Source organism: Phacochoerus africanus, chromosome 9 (assembly GCF_016906955.1).
Source record: "Phacochoerus africanus isolate WHEZ1 chromosome 9, ROS_Pafr_v1, whole genome shotgun sequence".
In the NCBI taxonomy this organism is placed as follows: Eukaryota; Metazoa; Chordata; class Mammalia; order Artiodactyla; family Suidae; genus Phacochoerus; species Phacochoerus africanus.
The window spans coordinates 83,235,170-83,259,236 of NC_062552.1; the positions used below are offsets into that span (position 1 = coordinate 83,235,170).

The window sequence follows — 24,067 nt, forward strand, 5'->3', positions numbered from 1 at the left end:
AAATGTGAACTCTCAAGTATATCAGTTTTGTCTTTTTTTTTTTTTAATCAGATTCTGGTGAGTAAATTAATAAACACTCATTGGATTTAGCAGGCCTACTATTCTGATATTCTTATTTGTAGAGGAGAATATTATGGGATTTTCTTGTTGTTGTTCAAGCAGCCTTTGTAAGATGCACTGGCTGCTCCATGTCTTGTTTGAGGATATGACATGAGAACACAACAAGGCAGTTCCACAACCTCCTCTACAGCTTGACATTAGTCTTTGGCTGAAGGAGGAAAGTGCTATACTCCTTTTGTGCTTTCTGGTTCTGTTCATTACACTGTGATATAATGGCTTTCTGAACACACAGCTGGTGAGGGTGACCAAAACTTGGAACGCTTACTGACTCCTAAGACATATTTCATTGTGTGTGTTCCATTGTTAACTGCAGGTGGCTGTTTCTGTTCTTCACTGGTTTGTGTTCTGTACGTCTTCACTCGGATTCATCAGGTTGGAGTGAGAGACCAGGAACTCTCGGCAAGCGAATAAAGGAACAGGGTGCATTGTGAATGCACCGTGCTGTCTTATTTATAAAAGGTCTCCAACTGTTTCTGCACATCCACATGTCTGATGTACAGAGTATAGGAGTAGCACCTTTGCTAATACCACCTTTGTTTTTGTACATGTCTCAGTATAATTCAAGAAGAATTTGATAATGTGTTTTCCAGACATACTCTTGATTCTAGGATTCCTAGTTTTGACAAGTCTGGACACATTTTCATCTTCAGTGAGAGGATGAGGGAGGTTGCCATTCCAGCTTGTTTTTTTAAAAATCAGCCTCTATGTGCTTTTTTTTAAATTAGGGTTTTAAAATTGTGTTGTTTTGAAGTTCAATTTCTGTAATAAAATGTGCTTAAAGTTATCTTATTTTTTCTCAAACATTTTCTTCTTTGTATTTGTGTGTGTGTATACTTTATGAATCAAAAATGACTTCATGGATGTCACTCTAATGTTATAGTTTTCCCTACTTTTGAAAATTTTACATTGCAAAATCACAAAATCTGTTAACTCCAAAAGTTAACCTTTTTAAAAATGGTCTCTTGTTTTTCTGTTTGTTTGTGTTTTCCCCTCTCTCATAGTTTTCTCTTATCTTGGTCTCATTTCCTGATACACCTCATGGTGTTTGTTTGTTTTTTGCTTTTTAGGGCCCCACCGGTGGCATATGGAGATTCCCAGGCTAGGGGTCCAATCAGAACTACAGCTGCCGGCCTATACCACAGCCACAGCAACGCAGAATCTGAGCCGTGTCTGCAACCTACCCCACAGCTCACAGCAACGCCGGATCCTTTACCCACTGAGCGAGGCCTGGGATCGAACCCGAAACCTAGTCCTAGTCATATTTGTTTCTGTTGGGCCACGAAGTGAACTCCCACCTGGTGGTTTTTAATGAATTTGGGGGCACTGTGTATAAAGTAGAGTAGAGATAATTCTAGGCTATTGATAAAGTCATCTTCCTTACAAAAAGACTTATTTTTGCTTCTTGGGGTGAGAATCTGAGACAGCTGGTTAACTGCTTTGCCTGACTTTGTGAGGCTGGCCTATTCCTCCTTCATCCCTGCTTCTAAGATGTAGTCATTGGGGATCTCACTTGAAAGGCTTGCTTTTCCAAAACTCTTCCTCACCCGTGTGCCCTGAGTTCCGGTTTTTGTCCACCCAGGGCCATAAGACTAGCAGAAACTCTGCATCTTCACAACCTCCTGGTTGTAACTTTATGCTCAGCTTTTCAATTACTCGGCACCACCTTGGAAACTAACAGATGCCTTAGAGGGAAAGGCAGTTCTAAATATTAGACTTAACTCCTTGTGCTTCTCTTCACCCTGGGACCTTTGGCCCTCGCATCCTCGCTAGCTCTCTAATGTCTTCAGAGAGATTATTTTTTGGGCCCAATGTTCCTACTTATTTTCAGCAAGAGAATTGGTTAGTGATAAGCTATTTAGCCGCTCTTGGAGTCTTACCTGTCTTTGATGTTAAATAGTCACATATTAAAAATAAATACATACGGCATGTCTTGTTTGCATTACTGTTATCTTGTATTGACTACATATTATAGGATCTGTTCAATCATAGGATCATTTGTAATATAGAAGTTCATGAATGCCAAAAAGAATACTTATTAAAAAGGCATTCAGCTTCTTTATAAGCAAGTTTCAAAAATCTGCCAAATTATATTTTAATTTATTCATGATTTATTTCATATATATTAGCTGCTTGCATTCCTCATTCTCATAACTTTCCTGTTTACCTACTAGGTGGTTTTGTTCTGGTTAATTTGCAAAAGCTTTTTGTATGTAAGTGACAGGCTCTTTGCTTATATGTGCTACAAATGTTTATCATCAGTAAATATGGCTGCTATGTTTTAGGATTTTTTTGAAAGTTTTTTTTTGATAGCCTTTCTGTAGTGCTTTTAAATATTAATATTGCACAGATGTTGATAAGGAAAGTACCCATAATCAGAAATACATACTTACACACAAACATTTGTATATCCACATTCAGAGTTAGTCTTTATTAATTATATTATTCAAGTCCTTTATATCATAAAATTTTTGAGGGGTCATACTGATTTGCCAATAACTAGGGGTAGTGACTTCACCATGTCTCATGATAAATCAAAGGGTGCTTAGTCTTTTTTATCTTGAGTTTGGTCTTGTCAGATGTTACAATGTTGCGATCCCTGTGTTTTGCAAATAGTGTGGGTGTGGTAGAGGTTCAAATTTTATCTTTGTTTCTTTAGTTTGAAATTCTTTAGTTCTTTTTCCCCTCTTTTATTTATTTATTTTTTTTCTTTTTAGGGCTGTACCCACGGCACATGGAGGTTCCCAGGCTAGGAGTCCAATAGGAGCTGGACCCCACAGCCACGTGGGATCCAAGCTGCATCTGTGACCTACATCACAGCTCACAGCAACGTCAGATCCTTAACCCACTGAGCGAGGCCAGGGATTGAACCTGTATTCTCACGGTTACTAGTCAGATTCGTTTTTGCTGCACCACAGCGGGAACTCCCTTTTCCCCCTCTTTTCAGTTGGAACCAAAGAATGGATTCTATGATGAAATAACCTGAGAGGTACATAGGAGGAGGAAGTGGGCCTGTACCTGCATCTTAAAATATAAATAGGAAATGAATGAGCAGAAGTTTGTGGGTCTTCCAGACCAGGAAGAAGGATTAAAAAATAAATGAAGTTGCAGGAGTTCCCGTCGTGGCTCAGGGGTTAACAAATCCGACTAGGAACCATGAGGTTGTGGGTTTGATCCCTGGCCTTGCTCAGTGGATTAAGGATCTGGTGTTGCCCTGAGCTGTGGTGTAGGTCACAGACGTGGCTTGGATCCTGAGTTGCTGTGTCTGTGGCATAGGCCAATGGCTACAGATCCCATTCAACCCCTAGCCTGGGAACCTCCATATGCTATGGTGCGGCCCTAGAAGACAAAAAAATAAAAAAATAAAATAAAAAAATAAATGAAGATGTAGACTGTTGCCTTTGGAATGGGTTAGCAATGAGATCCTGCTGTGTAGCACTGGGAACTATGTCTAATCACTTATGATGGAACATGATAATGTGAGAAAATAGAATGTATACATGTATGTGTAACTGGGTTACCATGCTGTACAGTAGGAAAAAAAATTGTTTTGGGGAAATAACAATTAAATAATAAAAATAATTCAGTGCTGCAAGCAAAATCAATCAATCAATCAATAAATAAGGATAGGGAGTTCCTGCAGTGGCTCAGCAGGTTAAGAACCCAACTAGAATCTGTGAGGATTTGGGTTCAATCCCTGGCCTTGCTCAGTGGGTTAAGGATCTTGCTCAGTGGGTTAAGGATCCTGACAATGAGCTTTGGTGTAGGTCATAGATGTGGCTCTGATCCCGCATTCCTGAGGCTGCTCTGATTCGACCCCTAGTCTGGGACCTTCCATAAGCCGCTGGTGTGGCCATAAAAAGAAAAAAAAAATGAGGATAGGATATAAAATGAAGCATGTTTAGAATGTGAAAAGAAGATGACTCTGGAGTAGGAAGTCTAAAGAAACAGGAAGTAAATATGGGTTAATGAGATAAGAGAATGTTTTGCAGGACCCTAAAAACTAGATAGAGAAACAATTCTTTTATTTTTTTATTTTTACTTTTGTCTTTTCAGGGCTGCACATTCGGCATGTGGAGGTTCCCAGGCTAGGGGTCGATTTGGAGCTACAGATGCTGGCCTTCACCACAACAACACCAGATCCAAGGCTGCGTCTGCCGCCTACACTACAGCTCATGGCCACACCAGGTCCTTAACCCACTGAGTGAGGCGAGGGATTGAATCCACATCCTCATGGATATGAGCCGGGTTCGTTACTGCTAAACCACCACCACAGGAACTCTGAGAAATAATTCTTTATTTATAAATTAGCTGTTCTTAGTGCAAATAACCAGATAGGTACACATTTTACAAAATTAGCCTTGTGACAAAGCTTGCTGTACAGAGTCATCTGTCATGCTTGTTTATCTTGATTCATTTTCCTTTATTCCAAGAGCTCAGAGCAGTGCATCCTGATTCACATTTACTAATCTAATGCACATTCTTTGTGTTCTATTTTGTTCTACTTGACATTCTAAGTGAGTAATTTTTGGAGTGATGGTTGAGGTTGGTAACCTCACCTCAAAGAGATATTTTAAGTCTGTCATATTGTGGATCAATCTAGCACTGCTTTCCTTCAGGTCTGTTTTTCTCCTTCATTTTCTGCTCTGCTTCCCCCCAATCATAAATCGAAGTTTCCTGCATATATTAAGCAGATGAGATGAAAACATGCTACATATGGGTAGATGGCCATGTATGCAGGCCTGGACTGTTGAGTTGTCTAGAAGCATGTAGGATTTTGACTTATTGAGAATTGAATGCAGCAGTGAACGCAGTTGCCAACAGTATTTTCAAGTGCCCGCCACACACAGATTGCTATGGAAAGATGTAGAAGCCAGACCTTCTACGAAATGATGTCACTAGTTTGCAATGGTTGGCATTTCAGAAATGGCACTTTTACTCCCAAAGGGAAGTTCAGAGAACTGAGTGTTTTCCTTTGGCTTTGACATAAAATTGTATGGTCTTTCTATTCCAGGGGACTCCTTCTCGCAGTTCCGGTTTGCTGAGGAGAAAGAGTGGGATGGTGAAGCTTCATGTCCCAAACAGGTAAGGTAAAGCTTTGTCTTGAACGTGGATTGGCTCTTTTCAGGACTGAAGACCAGCACTTTTTTTTTTTTGTCTTTTTGCCTTTTCTAGGGTTGCTTCTGCGGCACATGGAGGTTCCCAGGCTAGGGGTCGAATTGGAGCTGTAGCCAACAGCCTACGTCAGAGCCACAGCAATGTGGGATCCAAGCTGCATCTGCAACCTACATCATAGCTCACGGCAACGCCGGATCCTTAACCCACTGAGCAAGGCCAGGGATCGAACCCTCAATATCATGGTTCCTAGTCGAATTTGTTAACCACTGCGCGACGACGGGAACTCCTAGACCAGCACCTTTTGCGTTATTCTTGAGATGGAGTCCTTGCATAGAGAGGAGCTTAGGAATTCATGGACAGTTTAGTCTCAGTTACCTAAATTGCTCAGAAAGTTTTTTCAGGGAGCTTAAATTATGTAGGCCATTAAAGCTGGAGTTGACCTTTATAACTGGCCATCTGTGTGGACCGCTCACGTGGTTCATATATGACTCGAGTTCATATAGACAGGTTTCATGGATTACTTTGCCACTTGGCGGCCTTCCTTTCTTTTTTCCTTTTCTGTAAAAATTCCCCTTAGGTTTGAAAATTAGTTTTTTTTTTTTCTCCCACACTGTTTTTGGTGGTAGGTAAGAACATCCTTAGCTTTATCTTTTTAAATAACTCTTCTTCTATAATTAGAGAATAAAGCTATACAATAAGAACAGATTTCATAGAAGTCTTTCAGGGAATCCATAAAAACCCACATACTCTATTTGTATTCCTGCCATATTTTCTTCCCAAGGAGTTTTGATGATTCACCGACCAAGATTTCACAGATTCCTTTTTCCTTATGAGAGAAGACAGGTATTCTTAAGCTTTTAAAATGCACAGAGGCTGCATGAGTAGTGGCTTGTCATAGCTCCCCTGACTTCAGGGCTAGAGTGCAGTCTGATACAGACAGCATGACCAGACAGCGTGCCCACAGCTTCAGGCAGGAGACCGAGCAGCAGCCCTGAAGGGTATGGAACAGCTTCCTCCTCCCCATGCTGCTGTCAGCTCAGGACACACACAGTAGGTAGCTCACGCCCGCAGGTGGGCTGGTGTTAGGTTTAGTTGTTTGGGATGGACATTGATTTATTGGGGGGGGTACTGACTGTAAAACAGCTGTCTGTCCTCTTCACAAGAATATGCATTATAGTACAGAAAGAGTTGGAAGTTAAAAATATGTGTCTCTGCCTAGAGTGTAGATTTCAGAGACACACACCCGAGTTTCTTTGGCTGTGTACCTGAGTTCAGTTTCGAAGGCTAACTCATTGAAAACAGGTGAACAGACATCCTTACAGAATTCAGTGAAAGCCAGACAATTCACACTTTACCTCCTTTGAACCATGTTGGTTCTCAGAATACTTCAGTTACCCCGAGAGCTTCAGATAATTCTAAGGTTCTTTATTCATCCGAACACCGAGCACTTGTTCCTTATTAGGTGCCTTATTAGACACAGCGTATTGGAAGATGAACGAGAGAGACTGTGCTTGTTCAATGCCCTAGGCTCCTTGCCTTAGTTCAGTGGCTAATGTATAGTAGGTGATTAGCAAATATTTATATGACAATTGAAAGGCAGTGCAACATAAAGTAAGTGGTATAGTAAGTGAATGAACAGAAGTCTGTGGGAGAAATCTGCTTTGGGCTAGAAGTGATTGAGAGTAGGGACATGGACTAAAGATCATTTGAATGGGCCTTGGTGGATGAGGATGGTTCTTGTAGGTCTGGTCGGGGAACAACACAACGCTGAGATCTGGAAGACCAGGCTGTGCTCAGAGACAAGAGCAGAGCTGGGGCATAGCTGGAGTCTGGTATTCTCAATAGAGGAGGTTTCAAGAGTAGGTCTGGGCCATTTAAAACCAGCAGTCTGGGCATCATTTTCTTTTGGGGGCAGCTTAGCGTGTGAGTAAGAGCGTAGAATTTAGAGACACATGGCTGAGCATAAATCCTTGCCCTCAGCTGTAAAATGGAACTAAGAATAAAATATAACTCAGATTTGTAATGAGGATTAAGTTAGATCCTAAAGCAGACCCCTCTGTGTAGTTCCTGACATCTATGAAACACTCAAAATTAGCGCTTATTACTACTGTTACTTGTTAACAGAGGTTTTGTTGAGTGAGAAACTGGAAATGACTAGATGTGACCTTGGCAATATTGGGAAGGAGGGACTAGGGAGCCAGGGGCAGGAGGCAGGGAAGCCAGGGAAGGGTATTATGTTGTGTGAACGGGGGCAATGAGGGACTGAGGGTGTGGGGCCGTGAGAGTGGAAGGTGGTTCCCCTACAGAGGGGACTTTGGCGGAGGTTGAGGTAGATGTCACAGGTCAGATGTGAGACATGAGGACAAGAGTGATTGGCAAGGGCGCTGAGCTTTCTCACATGATGATGAGGTGAGTGGTGATGATTGATGGAAGCAAAAGAAGGCAAGCTTGGGAGTTCCCGTCATGGTACAGAGGAAATGAATCTGACTAGTATCCATAAGGATGCATGTTTGATCCCTGGCCTCGCTCAGTGGGTTAAGGATCTAGTATTGCCTTGAGCTGTGGTATAGGTCACAGATGCGGTTCGGATCCCGTGGTGCTGTGGCTGTGGTGTAGGCTGGCGGCTACAGCTCCAATTCGACCCCTAGCCTGGGAACTTCCATTTACCGTGGGTGCAGCCCTAGGAAAAGGGGGGGGGGGAGGCAAGCTTGATTTTGAGTATCTTGAGTTGAGTTGATGTAGTAGTAGGACACATCCCATATTCATCATTTCGTCCTCAGAACTGTTTTGTTTTCCACTTTTCCTCCTACTTTATTTTTGCTTACTTGAGAAAAAGATGACAAGAATTTTATGTGTATATGTGTATATATATATAATTGTATATGTGTATGTTTATTCCTCATGTGCTACCCTGTCCCCAGTGTGACCAGGACATGGGATGACAAAGACTGACGGTGGTGGTGGGGTGGTCCTCAAAGGGCATCCTGACAGGAAGGGCCCAGTGGCATGGTTGTGACCCCACCTTCACGTCTCTGCAGCTCATGTGCAGGGTGAAGGGGACTTGGTTTGCCCCCACAGGGGCATTGGGGCCTTAGATCCATGAATGGGGTTTGCAGATTTGTCCTTTAGACACTGTGGGGACATGTGAGGAGGGCATGGGTGGGAGGAGAATTTCTTAGGGTGGGTAAAAAAAGAGATTTATTATTATTATTATTATTATTATTATTATTATTATTATTACTATTATTATTATTATTTTGCCTTTTTCTTGAGCTGCTCCCGTGGCATATGGAGGTTCCGAGGCTAGGGGTCTAATCGGAGCTGTAGCCACCAGCCTACGCCAGAGCCACAGCAACGCAGGATCCGAGCCGCGTCTGCAACCTACACCACAGCTCACGGCAACGCCGGATTGTTAACCCACTGAGCAAGGGCAGGGACCGAACCCACAACCTCATGGTTCCTAGTCGGATTCGTTAACCACTGTGCCACGATGGGAACTCCAAGAGATTTATTATTATTATTATTTTTGTCTTTTGGCCTTTTCTTGAGCCGCTCCTGTGGCATATGGAGGTTCCCAGGCTAGGGGTCTAATCGGAGCTATAGCCACCAGCCTACGCCACAGCCATAGCAATGCGGGATCCAAGCTGTGTCTGCGACCCATACCACAGCTCACGGCAACGCCGGATTGTTAACCCACTGAGCAAGGCCAGGGATCGAACCCGCAACCTCATGGTTCCTAGTCGGATTCGCTAACCACTGTGCCATGATGGGAACTCCAAAGATTCATTATTTTTTAAAAAAATCCCTTGAAGCTTTTCTGTCATTCTGTTTTCCATTTTTGATGACTAGTGACTTACATATTCAGTAGAGCTTCCTTGAGCACTGCTGATCTGGGCGATACTCCGTACTTCCGAATGCCTGGTTTCTACAGGCGCAGATGCCCCGGCCCACCCCCCAGAGTCCAGTTCTGAGCAAGGCCCCAGTCTCTGCATCATGGAAGCTTCCCAGCTGACTCCAAAGTGTTGCTTGATTTGGACGCTTCCTCTGCCAAGTATATCTGTGGTCCCCGAGTCCCAAAGGAACGTGGACAGCGAGTCTGTAGCCCCCAAAGGTGAAATGTCTGATTTAAGGCTGAGAGTGGGGTTTCTAGCAGTTCTTTTCTTACCAAATGGTGTCCCTTTACACAGACACTGAGCCTCAGAGTCTGGTCAGCATCCTAGATGGGGAGGAACCTTCAGGATTAGGTGTGCTGTGCACAGACCGAGTGCTGTGCACACTGATGGCAGAGAAGTAGCCAGGGTGAGGGAGACTTTGTCCTGATGGTCAAGGCTGGCCTCCCCCGACCAGCCTCAGAGTCTGCATGAGAAGGAGGCACTGGGGTGGCGAGGTTGCATATTCCAGTTGTAGGTGGCCGTCAGGGTCGGCCATGTGGCTGTGGAGATGGGGCTCTCCAGGCAGAGATGACCCAGCCGTTCTTCTATAACACGTAGCAGAAGAGCTCGTTCACAGCCTGTTTTAAAATTCACACTTTACTATTACTATTCACTTCAGCCCACTTTATTTTTATGTCTGTCTGTTGTCTGTCTTTTTAGGGCCACACCCAAGGCATATGGAAGTTCCCGGGCTAGAGGTTGAACGGAAGCTGTAGCTGCCAAACTACACCACAGCCATAGCAACTCGGGATTTGAGCCACGTCTGCGACCTACATACAGCTCACTGCAATGTGGGATCCAAGGCGTATCTGTGACCTACACCACAGCTCATGGCGACGCCAGATCCTTAACTCACTGAGCGAGGCCAGGGATTGAACCTGCATCCTCATGGATACTAGTTAGGTTCTTTACCACTGAGCCACGACGGGAACTCCCACCTCAGCCCACTTTCTGGCTAAGGTCTTCTGTGTTAGCCCTTTAGGGGACAAACCAGTGACAGAAAAGGGAAAGTCTTCTTACACAGAGGCATTTAATGGCAGGTTTGAGGCTATGGGACTCCTGCAAGGAGGCAGGAAAAATCACTGTGCTGGGCTGAAGTGTTTCGAGGGCCTGTAGGAACAATGCCCTGTCAGCTGAGCTTGGATGGGATGGCGATTAGAGACTTGGGGAAAGGGGACACTGCAGTGGCTAAAGATCCGTCACTCAGGACTGGGCCCAAAAGCACATATGGGCCGTTCCTTGGATCTCAGACTTTTCATTGTTCACGGTACACTTTTAACCACATCACACATGATGCAAAACAGGGGTGGAAGTTTGGGCACCTCTAGCCAGACCCCAGCACATCTCACGGGTCCTTCTCCACAGAGCAGAGGCAGCAGGGGGTGAGTAGTTAGCAGGCCTCCCTGAGGGAATGTTCTTGCTCTTTCATAGGCTGAAAGCAGGGGGTCTATCTGGGTGACTTTGCAGATACCTTGGCAGTGGGAAGGGTGAGATTGCCAGTTTGTGATGTGGGGACTTACCCAGGTGTTGGGGAGCCCACCTTTCTGATGGTTTGAGAGAGTTTTTCCAAACTTTGAAGCAGAGACTGGCCATGCTGGCCTTGATTAGGTACTTGATGTACTGAGGGCAGGACTGAAGCAAGGCCTGCTCAGGGACAGAATTTCACACTCTCTTGTTGGGCTTTGTTATATTCTATCCTGTTTCCTAAAAATGCTGTATATTTTTTTAGATGTAAGTTCCTTTTTTTGCAGGGCAAGGGACCACATCATTCCTGCCACAAGGCTGCCAACGTTGCTTGGCTTAGAGCTAGCCACCTACAGAAATTTTCAGGGGGTCCACCGAAAAGCTCTGTTGTTTCTTTTGATCTGTGTGAACCTCTGTCGTGGGGCTCAGGGCTTCAAGTGGGCCTGGATTTAGTGTGGGGGCTCACCCTGAGAGCACTAGGGTGATGCCCCACCTCCAGTCATAGGAAACCTCCTGACCCAGAACATCCGTACAGTGGAATCAAGATTAGACCATATGACCCCTGGCTCTTCTTCTCTAACTCAAAGTCAGTGACTGTAGCCTAAGACACGGTCCTTCCTGGGCCTGTGACAGTCCTTGCTTGATGAGGTGGTTGGTGGTGTCTGCCTCTAATGTGGTCACTGTACCTGCCTGTTAGTTGTGTCCTTCTCTTGGGTGGCCAGGACACCTAGAAGCAGCTGTCACATAGTCATCTGGGGTGTTGTCTCAGTACCCTCAGTTTGTGAGGCCATTGCCTAGATAGGACTTCGCCTCTGTGAGTGAGAAGGGCATCAAAGGGAGTTTTAGTGTTGGCCTCACACAGAGTCCTGCTGGCAGGGGGGTCAGCTTCCATCCTCTGCTTTCTGGTTAGAAGAACGTATATCGCACGGGTTCCTTTGGCTCTGCCTGGCAACCCTGTCTCACTTCCTAGTCCCTTTTCCCTGCCCTCCTGCAGCCCAGCCATCTGGATTTGGGGGAGATGTCCAATCAGATTCCTTTACAGGCTTTGAATTTTTACCCTAATTCCAAGAGTGTCCATGGTTTCCAGGTGACCATGCAGGGTCGATGCAAAGTGATCACTACCCGGCGGCTGCCCTGACCGCCTGAGCTGTGGCTGAAGAAGATGGTCTTGGGTTTGCTTATTTTCATGCAGAGATGACAGACAATCATAACCATATTGAGTGTGATTTATGATCTGATTACTCCCAGCTGAAAGTCATGGATGCTTTATTTAGTTACTTCCTATCATTTTGTGCTCTTTTATTTCTCAAAGGCCATAGGTAATCATCTCGATGGATCAGTCTCTATTTTTTTTTTTAATACAGAATTCAGCATTTTATGTGGACTGTGAGTCACTGGTTCGAGCCCTTCAAGAACTGCCTCTCTCCCTCCGACTCAATGTTGCTGCTGAATTGGTCCAGGTAAAAACCCTGACAGCATTCTGAAGCTGGTGTGGATGAGGGCAGGAAAAGAAAAAGAATGAAAAATATCCCCCTGCAGGATGTCTTAGACTCAGGTTATTCTTTCATAAAGTTGAAGGTTTTGTATCAGGTAGAATTTCATAAAGTTTTGAGGGAGGATGAAATACTTTTTCAAGGTTTTTTTTTTTTTTTCATTTTATATTTGAAACATTTTAAAAGATCTAATGAAACGGAATTGAATGAAATGTCGAAAGTATAGAGTCTGGCTCATATTGTACTCAAAATGTTTATGAGCCAGGCTCTGGGTTAGGCACTCAGGTGATAGCAGTGAGTAGACAGACATGGTTCCTGCCTTAGGGGAGTTGAATCTATTGGGAAAGATGGATATTCATCACATTATCAAATTTTGATAAGTCCTGAGACGAAGTACTGTGTACTCTGAGAATGTGTTAATAGTGAACCTGATCTATCTCGGTGGGATTTCAAATGACTTTCCTGACCACGTGACAGATGAGCTGCAATCCAAAGTATAAGAACATGTGAGTTGGGATTTAAAGAAGGATGACCCAGCTAATCTGCATCAACAACTGTGCTAATAATAACAACAACAACAGAATATTCTGGCTGCAGAATGGAGAGAGGACTTTACTGGAGGTGTTTATGGGCAAATCTGTAAACACCTGCCCATGCGAGAATAGAGTGGATGAGGGGAGGCAAATTAGGAGGCTGTTGCCCAGTTCAGGTGAGTAATACTGTACTGGGGACACGGTAATGATGGTAGAGATGGCAGAGATTTAGAATCTACCAAGGGGTGTACAACAAACTAAAACTAACAGGCCTTGGTGAAATTGAAATACTGGACATGGCAAAGAGGCAAGCAAAGGATTATTCTTGGCCCTCCAGCTTGTTCACCCCAGTGGTAGGTAGTATCAGGAAGGGCAAGGTTTGGATTTTATGCGTTCGTGTTTCTGAGATATCGGAATACTGATATCTAATAGAACCGGGAGTATTAGTCAACTGGATATAGAAATTTATACCTCAGAATTAAGGCTATAAATATAAACTTGGGAGACATCAGGGTAAGGGAGCCAAGAGAGGAGCCCTTGAACTGGCTGAGAGAGGAGGGGCCTGAAGGCTGTACCATAAGGAGCTCTGAAATTGAATGGCAGCTTGATTGGGGGTTTTTAAGAAAGTGAAACCTTGGCCAGTACTAATTTTAAATGCCATCCGAGCAACCAGAATGGCTGACTGTGATGCTAAGCTTGAGCATAACTGTGACTTGGTTACCCAGCTGATTGTGTTTCTACAGCACTTACTCATCTCAAATCTATGGCAGCAAGTAGAATTCAGGGCTGGAGGACACTCAGGGGCAGGGCAGGGATGTAGAGAGGATTTCGTTCCCCATGATTGGGAATCACCCTGGGGCTTCTTTAGGAATGTTTGGGGTTGTCTTTGTGACTGGGCAAGTGCTCCTTTTCCTCTGGGTGTCCAGAGATGGTCAAAGTTTGCCATACCTGGTTTGGTCCTACAGAATGAGGAATGGTTCACAGAACCCATCAGAGGAACATCGAGATGAAGGTGATGGGGACGGGGGCCCCAGGACTCTGGAGAGAAACAGAAGTGACGTGAGCATTTGCAAGTGAAGGATGTTGTGTCAGTGGCGGGCCTTAGAGGAAAGATTTAAATTGCAGTAACTTTGAAAACCCAGCTAAATAGTTTTGAAATCCACCCCCCAACCCCATGATGTAGGGCAGTTATTCTCAGCTGTGTGTGCACCTGAGAATCACCTGGGGGAGTTAACAGACAAACCATGCCAGACACCCAACCCAGACCAACTGAGGGATCGCAGGATTAGAACATGGGCCCACATCCCAGCTTTGCCCTGCATGCTGACAACTGCCAGATGAGTATTTAAGTTTGTGCAAAACCATACTGTCCAGAGGAGTCATTAGCAAACTGGATCTGCTCAGGATGCTTAAACGTGCAAAGAAGGAGATAGTGCCTCCAAGAGCAGCTAAATCTTCAGAACCTTCCCACTGATGCCAGAATAGTCAGCTCAGGCCTCCCTCAACTGTGGCTCTCAGCCTTCCTTTACATTAGTCACCTGGGGAGTTTTTAACTTTATTAAATTATAACACGCGGAAAAGTGTACATATGAGTCTTTCTAATTTTATGGCCGCACTCACAGCACATGGAAATTCTCCAGGCCAGGGACTGAATCCAAGCCAAAGCTGTGGCAAAGTCAGATCCTTTAACCCCCTGTGTCTGGCTGGGGATTGAACCCAGGCCTCCACAGTGACCCAAGCTGCTGCAGTCATTCTTCTTGGTCAATTTGTCCTTCACCTTATATATGTGTGCGTTTCAATAGAGTGAATAGATCTGACTTGCTAATTCCCTCTCGGTGGCTTCTACCAATGCGTGCCTCACCTTCAGGCTTCAGTATACATTACCTCAGGCCCGTGACAGGGACACACGGCTCTTTCGATTTCAGCTCCTAGCTGGGGTGGGCCCAGTGGGAAGATCATCAGGAAGGAGGGGTGCTGGGGCAGGCCCTGGACAGAGACCTTTGGTGAGCTTCCAACCCCACAAAGCCTGATGGCTTCCTTAGTTTTGTTTATGTCAAGCAGATATGGCAGGACTCACATTTTAAACTGTTATTGTGCTTTCCTTTCAGACCACCCTCCCTTTAGAGCTTCCTCAGGTGAAACCAAAGAGAAATGATGAGGCCAAGGGACTAGGGATGCAGTTAAAGGGGCCCCTGGGGCCTGGAGGAAAGGGGTCCATCTCTGAGCTGAAAGCTGCCACTGCTGGCTGCCCCAGGTATCCGGGTAAAGACAGCCCAGGACCGGGCCCTCAGAAGCCCGCTTCCCCACTGCACTCAGCAGATCTTTTGGAAGAAGAACTAGATCTGCTGCTTAATTTAGATGCACCTGTAAAAGGTGACATCTCATCAGACCAGACGTCATGGGACCTGGAGTCCGAGAAAGGGGGCCAGGTGGCCCAAGAAGAAAAAGGTATGGCTTCCCTTTCATTCCTCATCTTGACTCTGGTGTTTTCGTGAGAGTAGCCTCCCCTCCGTCACATCCCCACACATGGCCACCGGTGTCTGCCATCGATCTGGCCTGGTCCGTGGACATCCATTTCTGAGCTCACCCCTCCCCTTCCCCCTGAGCTGACCTTTCTGACAACATCACTCTCACTCAATAGACTGGACTTCTGAAGCCGCTACCTGCCTGATGGCAATCTTAAACCCAGGGCTGCAAATTGAACTCGTGCTATAAAAAGGCATTTAGATACCCATGGCCTCAGCTGTGCACCAGCAGAGCTTTGAATCGACTGTCTGAACACGCCTGTTGACCAGCTCTGAGGGCTTCTTGCTGTTATCGATTTTTTTTTTCTTTAAACAAGGAACACTACCTCACTTGTGCATGTGCTGTGAGATGGTGGCCCATCTGATAAGGGAGAGGCCTAGCGACCAGCCTGTCTGTACACTGAGTTCAGGACCCTTTAATGGCTTTTCAAGATTGCTACAATCATAAAAAGGAAACTGAACTATTGGTCTTAAAAAAACAAACAAACAAACAAAAAAAAACCAGGAGTTCCCGTCGTGGCGCAGTGGTTAACGAATCTGACTAGGAACCATGAGGTTTCGGGTTCGGTCCCTGCCCTTGCTCAGTGGGTTAACAATCCGGCGTTGCCGTGAGCTGTGGTGTAGGTTGCAGATGCGGCTCGGATCCCGCGTTGCTGTGGCTCTGGTAGGCCGGTGGCTACAGCTCCGATTCAACCCCCTAGCCTGGGAACCTCCATATGCCGCGGGAGCGGCCCAAGAAATAGCAACAACAACAACAAAAAAGACAAAAGACAAAAAAAAAACCCACAAAAAAAAAAACTAGTCAGCTGTCAAATTCAGCATCCAAATAAATAGAAGAGCAAATCTCAACCCCCTTTGTTAATTTGTGTAAATATTATTGGATCTTCTTGGGGAGTAGGAACAAGAACCGAGTGTTTCCCTTATCATGAACAAAGTAATAATGAGGGCAGATTTATGGCAGGGGTCAAAGCCCAGAGAAGATTAACCCTCAATTTTGGGACTAAGGTGAAGTCCTTAATGCTGTTTTTATTTTCTTAGATCCGGCACAGCCGTCTGTGTTGGAAGAAAAGAAGGTAGAATCTGAGCAACCCCGTACATCAAAAAATGTTACCGAGGAAGAGCTTGAAGACTGGTTAGACAGCATGATTGCCTAATAACAACCCAAGAAACAAGTAGAAGAGACAGAAAGAAACTGAAAAGTGCCTGAAGCCAAATCTGGTTACCTTGTAAGGGCAGGTGGGCCCAAGGCTGTCCTTGAAGATTAGCCAGTTTACAAGCTTGGCCTGAGCCTGTGTGGCCATCACGCTTAGCACAGTAGATGCCTTCCTCCACGTTCAACAACCTCCGAAACAAGACATCTAAGAGGCTTGCTGCCCTTGTTCTCTGGCTTAGTAATTGACTAGATTTCTTAAGGGCAGGCGATACTACGGCCCTTGTTTCCTGTCTCTGCCTTTCATTGCTGACAGCATCGCAGGTGCTGCTGAAGAGTAGAGCGACAAGCAACCAGGCATGCATTTGGTCAAAATAAACAAAACGCTGGTCTGTGGATTTTTTTTCTTTCTTGTGGGGGAAGCCTTGGGCTGTTTGTCTCCTGTCCCTTTTCCCAGCAGTCTCAGGGTGGTGGTAAATCGTCCAGAAGATGGTGCATGACAAGAGGACAGAGCACGGATTGGTGTGTATTACTTTATTGCAGTGGGCACTTCATTTTATTTAAGGAGATTCACCTAAACATAGCAGCTCCACTACTTACAAGGGACCATAAAGCATTACTCAGTTTGGCATAAGATTGAGATTTTTCTGAATTTTCAGTACAGTACTTTTCTCCTAATAACAGCAGTTGACAAGCTGTTACTGAAAACAATTATATGAATAACCTTCAAGTGCAGTTTCATAAAGACAGAAGATCAACACAACTAATTAATGAATAGTCCATCTTGAACATAAACATAAAAAACTTGCATAGCTATATCTAAAGAGGTTTTTAAGGCACTTAATCGATGTTTCAGAGTCGACAAAGTGGTGGTTTTTGTTTCTATTTCTTTAACTGCTTAAAGTTTTTCAAGCTGATTCTGGATACATTCACTAGCAAGTACCATGGGAAAAATTAGGCTGCAGTTAAGATGATTTTTTTGTAGCTCAGACCAGGAGACACGAGTGGGATAGCAGCATATCATGGCATTCAGGTGTTTAAAATTCCAGGTATTATTTGCATTCAAAACATCCTGCTCCTCTAGCCCTTCCCTCAGTGCTGCCATCCCAATGACTTAGTTTGAACTGAAAAACATGACGGCATTCAGCTAGAGCTTCCTTGGTGCTTTGCCTTTTTTTCTTGTAACAAGTTATCTCCCACAGTGTACCTCCATTAGGCACAAAAAGCCAAATCAATTCCAAAACATCACAGGGTTTTGACACACACTTTCTTGTAAGGGAGGCATTTAGGAAACAGCACTTTTTAAATGTGTGTGCAGAACTTCTAAGAGGGGGATTTTATTTCACTGGAAGCTGAGGGTCCAGCATGGTGGCGGCTTCTTTCATTCATATCATTTATCCAAGCTGATCTTCGTACTGTTTCCGGAAGCAGTCACCAGCTGGGAAGAAATCCCAACACCTTTCCTGGTACATCTTCCAGACATAAGATTCCTGGAATAAAAGGAGCAGAGGGTTGTTTTTTTTGTGTCTTTTTAGAGCCACAGCTGAGGCCCATGGAGGTTCCCAGACTAGGGGTCTAATCAGAGCTGCAGCTGCCGGTCTACACCATAGCCACACCAGATCTGAGCTGTGTCTGTGACCTACACCACAGCTCACGGCAACGCCAGATCCTTAACTCACTAAGTGAGGCCAGGGATTGAAACTGTGTCCTCATGGATGCTGGTTGGATACGCTTCCGCTGAGCCACGACGGGAACTCCAAGCTACAGTAAGTTAAATCACAGTTTGTTTCTACTCTCTCCATCTCCCTTTAGGACTTTTGATGTGGATTCACATGAGGCCCAGCCCAGGATGTTTTGGGGATAAGAAGTCATTTCTCCCATCTCCTCATGTTGTATCCCCCCCAAACAAAAATCCCACAGTGAAACCAACTCAATAACTGCCACTAAAAATACTTGAGATTTAGCAGTAGGCTGACTTTATGGCAGACAGCAGAAGAACACACAGGAAGGCCTATTGAGTTCTCCCTGAGACAGATGCCTGCAGAGCCAAGGCCAGGTCTGGACACCAACCATCTCTGTCTCAAGTGTCTGAGCTGTGAAGTCTTCCCACAAATCCAGTGACGTCTGCATCTTTGCTAACCTACCTTCTCCTCCCCTGTTCTCTATCCTTACATTTCTTTTTCATACTTAGGCACATAATCCCTTTGACACATACTTTCACTGTCACCCCCACACCTCCGCATTCCGTGTCACCCACACAGGAGGTCGTTATCTTTCTTATGCTGTCTCTCTCGCACCATTTTATCCTGACGCACCTGCTCTTTGTCAGAGCCACCCACTCGGCTTCTCATTGTCTCCTTGTGACGTTCTCCCCAACTCCAGCTAGTCTATTCTGAAGCAGCAACCGTAAGGGTTTAGAAAACATCAGTGTTTGCTGGGAAGGATAACATGGGAGGTGGGGTGTGCCCTTTGGAATAGATTGGAGTTGTGTTAGAATTTGGGCTTGGGTCACAAAGGGATGGGACAATGGAGAAAGCAGTGGGGAAATGCACTCAAGACACAAGGAGGGTTTTCTCTCAGATACCCTACGCTCTACTGAGGCTCGACTAGGAAAGGGTATGATTTTCTTTTTTGTCTTTTTAGGGCCACACCCATGGCATATGGAGGTTCCCAAACTAGGGGTTGAATCAGAGCTGCAGCTGCCGGCCTACACCACAGCTCACAGCAGTGCCAGATCCAAGCTGTGTTGGTGACTGACACGGCAGCTCATGGCAACGCCGCATCCTTAACCCACTGAGCAAGGCCGGAAATCTAACCCTGTCCTCATGGGTACTAGTTGGGTTCATTACCACTGAGCCACGATGGGAACTCCAAGGGGTATGATTCCTAAAGATATTTCTTACCTGGCCTGTGTGCTCTGTTTCATCTTTATTAATCAAATACATCAGGAAGAACCTGGAACAAGGGGAGAGCACAGACAATATTAGATACTTTATTTAGGAAACCAAAGTTCACGTCATCAAGTGAACTGGAGAGCTGATTGCGTATGCTGTTTAGTATCATACCGACAATTGCACCTTTCAGAGGTGGGGAAATGTGGCCTAATGACACATAACCATTTTCTAATAATAATAATATAGGTTAATCTCAAAATTAGCCTTTCCGTGAGAAGTCCTTTTGACTATATTCAAACCTGGAGCTAAGATCACTTATAAGGAAGTATTCTGGCTACCATTTTAATGTTTTTTTTTTAAAAAATCCTGAACAAAATGGTAACCCAAACTCTTACCATGTAATTTTTAGTAGGCCAATTTTTCATCTTGTAGATGTAAGACTGTAGGATTAAATTTATACATGTGTCTCCAAGATAACATCACACAAAAGTAAAAAGTAGGTAATCTCTGTCATTTGCCCTAATTCTTCCAGAAGCATAGTTTATTTTGAGGACAGACAACTGAGAAAAGCCAGTGCCATTTCACTTGCTCTAATCATGCTGTGTCTAAGGTTTGCGTCTGTCTACAACACAGGGATCCCCGGAGCTGGAGGTAACCTCTTGACTTGCATTACACGACCTCAGAGACAGTTTCCAAAGGAACCAGCCTGGTGTCCTTTAGGAAAAGGAGTCAGGCTGGTGGAAGGAAGAGAAAGCAAATCTATAATCCTTCTGAGGTGGCCCAGATTTTGAGTTCTGGCAGGGTTGGGGGTTTTTTTGTTGTTTTTTTTTTTTTTTTTTTTGCTTTTTAGGGCCACACCTGTGTCATATGGAAGTTCCTGGCCTAGGGGTCGAATTGGCATTGCAGCTGCCAGTCTACACTATAGCCACAGCAACATCAAATCCGAACCACATCTGCAACCCACACCGCAGTTTGTGGCAATGCCGGATCCTTAACTCACTGAGGAAGGCCAGGGATCGAAACTGCATCCTCATGGGTATCAGTTGGGTTCATAACCCGCTGAGGCACAATGGGAACTCCCTCGAAGGGTACTCTTAGGTTTAAGTTTGATTGTGGCCCACAGAACAGGCAATAAATATATTAGCTTCCTTCCTCCCTTTTCTTTTATCAGACTAAGAAAGGAGGCATGGCCAATATCTATCATGTAGGACATTACTGCTTTCCCAGCACATTTATTTGACAGCACCATTGGGCAGGGGTAGTGTTTCAAACACGAGTAAGAGCGGTCCTCTCCCCTCAAGCTTGCTGCTAGAGCCAGAAAGTAGACAGTTATGTTACAGTGTAACATGGGAAGATGCAGAAGGGGTCCCGACCCCTACACCAAAGGAACCCCTTTTTTTTTTTAATTTTCCCACTGTACAGCAAGGGGGTCAGGTTATCCTTACATGTATACATTACAATTACATTTTTCCCCCAGCCTTTCTTCTGTTGCAACATGAGTATCTAGACAAAGTTCTCAATGCTATTCAGCAGGATCTCCTTGTAAATCTATTCTAAGTTGTGTCTGATAAGCCCAAGCTCCCGATCCCTCCCACTCCCTCCCCCTCCCATCAGGCAGCCACAAGTCTCTTCTCCAAGTCCATGATTTTCTTTTCTAAGGAGATGTTCATTTGTGCTGGATATTAGATTCCAGTTATAAGTGATATCATATGGTATTTGTCTTTGTCTTTCTGGCTCATTTCACTCAGTATGAGATTCTCTAGCTCCATCCATGTTGCTGCAAATGGCATTATGTCATTCTTTTTTATGGCTGAGTAGTATTCCATTGTGTATATATACCACATCTTCCGAATCCAATCATCTGTCGATGGACATTTGGGTTGTTTCCATGTCTTGGCTATTGTGAATAGAAGCATCCCCTTTTTACTCTTCTCTTCCATTGGACCTCACTTTAGCCACAGGTTCACCTTTTCTAGGACATCCATCCTGATCTCCTCCAGGAATATGCAAACTCTTAATCAGAATTAGCAACAATGAAGGCTCAGGACTTGAGGAAGGGTAGGCTGAAGTTATTTTTAAACCTGTGTTTTTGTCTTCTAAAAACCTCATTCCAGCAAAAAGACATATTGTTGCTAGTTCTTTTTGACAGTAAACACCTTTCTCAAAGGTGAGGTCTATTCCACCCTAAAGAAAGATTAGGATTTTCCAAACAATAAAATGCAGACACACAGGGGAAGGGCCAGGTTAGGGAGCAGAGCTTGGCAGTTGGTTTTCTTGAAAATGATGATCACTTATAGAATCTGAATTGTCAGGTGCTTTAAACTCCTTACAAATTCTCTAGCTTATAAGTTTCCTAAGCAGTCCAGGGTACACAATAGGCTCTGAAATTTTTGTTGTTGTTGCCGCACCCGTGGCACATGGAGGTTCCCAGGCTAGGGGTTGAATCAGAGCTGTAGCCGCCAGCCTCCGCCACAGCAATGCAGGATGCGAGCTGCATCTGTGACCTACACTACAGCTCAGGGCAACGCCTGATCCTCAACCTACTGGATGGGGCCAAGGACCGAACCCATGTCCTTATGGATACTAGTCAGGTTTGTTACCGCTGAACCACAACCAGAACTCCTGAAAATTTTATTCTTGAGTGAAATATTATTTGCCTACCAGGCGCCAGACCTCAGGGTGTTGGGATAGAACAATATGAAAACACATTAAAACACACACACAAAAACACCTGCTCACAGAGGGCCCGCTGTGGTGCAGTGGTTTGAGAATCTGACTGCCTTGGCTTGAGTCACTGTGGGGGTGTGGGTTTGATCCCCAGCCAGCACAGTAGGTTAAAGAATTCAGCAGTGCCACAGTTGGTTGGATTCAATCCCTCGCTTGGGAACTTCCCTTTGCTGTGGGAGCAGACAAAAAAAAAAAAAAAAATCCCACAAAACCTCCTCATGAGTTAATATGACTTTGAGAAGGGATGGAATCTAATTTCAGGTTGAGGGGCTGATATCTGCTTGGAGCAGAAATAGTTAGCAACCTCCACCTATCAAAACGGGAGAGGCAGTGTTATGTAGACCAAGATACAGCTCAGGGCGACTCCTACAAGTTCTCTCCTAGTTGCCTGCGTTTTCCAGAGACGGAGGAGGATGACATAACTGTATTTTACTCCCTGCTCCCCCTGCCCCGCCACCACTGCTGACCAAGAATACTCACAAGTAGTTGGCTAAGTTGTGTTCTTGTAAGGTGTGTGTTTCAAAACCATGAGGGGTCGTGTCAAAGTAGTCATTGCCAATCCCACAGATGAAACATTTCGTCTAAGAAAAATAACAGTAAAGGCATGAGTAGGCGTGACATTTACAGGCAGGTGGAAAAAGGTGATGATCTCTGCTTGAATTGAGAGACACTGAAAAATATTTCTCTTTCCTGCTTCAGGCTGTTAGTCATTTCCTCCGTCATGTCACATACCCAGCTTCTACCTAGCAGAGGGTGTTTGTGCTTCCACCTGAGCTCGGGGAATGGTGGAGGTGGCAGGGTAGCAGGTGGAGGCTGGGGTAGGGGACAGAGCTCGAGGGTGGAAGAGGAGAAATGCTTAGAGCTTAGAGATAGGCACAGAGAAGAGCGCAGGCATGGAAAACAAACTCGGGTGGTAATTTTTCCCAGGGCAGTTTTGCTGAGGGCTGACCTTAAGTAATAGCACAACTTATTGCTTGAAAAACCCATTTGCTGTGAGCCACTGTTGGATCGTGAGGGGTAGAACATACCTCCATATCCTCTCGTACTTGTTCCTGCTGGTCTCTCAGCTCTCCAAAGGCATCAATAATGAGACCTAAAATTTTAAATATGAAGGCTGACAAAACACTTTCAATAATCTGTTTAGGAGTTCAGGGAAGGGGAATGATAGAGGGAATGGCAGAGGCCACTTAGTTTCATAAAAATGTGAATTAGGAAACTGAACTATGCAATTAAAGCAAAATTAGGAAAAAATGCTTGTGTTATCAAATGCTGCATCCTGACCAATCATTTCTCATTGTTCCTCTCACTCCATCCCTCTGCAAAACTGGATGCTAACTCTTCACTCCTCCTCTGCTCACTTTCTTCTCATTCTTCTTTGTCCTATTTGCTTGGCAGTCCCCTTTCAGTCTTCCTTATAGGCTCGCCCTCTTCCAGCCCATAAGGCACAGATGTGTATCAATCAGGGTTCCTCCTCAGTTCCTTTGCTTCTCTTTCTGGGAAGTCTCTACACCACATCTTTGACCATCGCCACCATCCCTAATGGAGCCCATTTCTTTGGTTTATTTTCATATTCATTAATATTTGCTTTGTGTGTCCTTATTAATATTTCTATCCTATTCCATTACTGACATGTCTCTTGAAAGGTCCATTACAGATAACTGCTTATTAGCCTGCAAAGCCTGCTTGTCCCATAGGTACCTCAGCTTGGCAAGATGCAAACTAAATTCATCACCATCGTTCTCTATTTCTGACAAGCTATTGACTAAAATACTCGTATCCCTCCCCTCAAAGTAGAAAAAACCACGTCCCGCTCTCAGAGCATCTCTTTATGCTCCTTCCCCACCCCACCGCCTGGGAGGAACATGATAAGGGCAGGAATCAGGATGATGTGGGGTTTGATGGGCCACAGGAGATATCTAGGAAGCAGAATGAGAAGTAACCAATTCCGACTGGGCAACGAAGGAAGGGGTCTTCTGTAAGGACGCTCAAGTGTCTTGTAACAGTGCCTGTGTGGATCTCTGGCTTTATGCATAGTAGACACTAAAGAATTGTCCTTGAACTAACGAGCACATGCACAAACACCTTTATATAAAACGATTAAGTCACAGATGCAG

At 44.8% G+C, this 24,067-nt stretch overlaps 2 protein-coding genes across 2 annotated transcripts in view; one reads left to right on the top strand and one right to left on the bottom strand.

The window, feature by feature from the left end:
- The window catches only part of AVEN (apoptosis and caspase activation inhibitor), a 182,699-nt gene extending 165,971 nt beyond the window's left edge, over positions 1–16,728 (top strand). The window contains exons 4-7 of the mRNA XM_047797533.1: positions 5,132–5,202; positions 11,996–12,091; positions 14,766–15,105; positions 16,221–16,728. Of these exons, the coding sequence (XP_047653489.1) occupies positions 5,132–5,202; positions 11,996–12,091; positions 14,766–15,105; positions 16,221–16,336 (623 nt within the window). The 3' untranslated portion in view covers positions 16,337–16,728. The remainder of the gene's footprint in view (positions 1–5,131; positions 5,203–11,995; positions 12,092–14,765; positions 15,106–16,220) is intronic.
- Positions 16,729–16,851: 123 nt separating this feature from the next.
- Positions 16,852–24,067, bottom strand: part of RYR3 (ryanodine receptor 3) — a 570,648-nt gene continuing 563,432 nt past the window's right edge. The window contains exons 100-103 of the mRNA XM_047794870.1: positions 22,982–23,046; positions 22,434–22,534; positions 19,236–19,287; positions 16,852–17,822 (exon numbers count right to left, since the gene is read on the bottom strand). Of these exons, the coding sequence (XP_047650826.1) occupies positions 17,727–17,822; positions 19,236–19,287; positions 22,434–22,534; positions 22,982–23,046 (314 nt within the window). The 3' untranslated portion in view covers positions 16,852–17,726. The remainder of the gene's footprint in view (positions 17,823–19,235; positions 19,288–22,433; positions 22,535–22,981; positions 23,047–24,067) is intronic.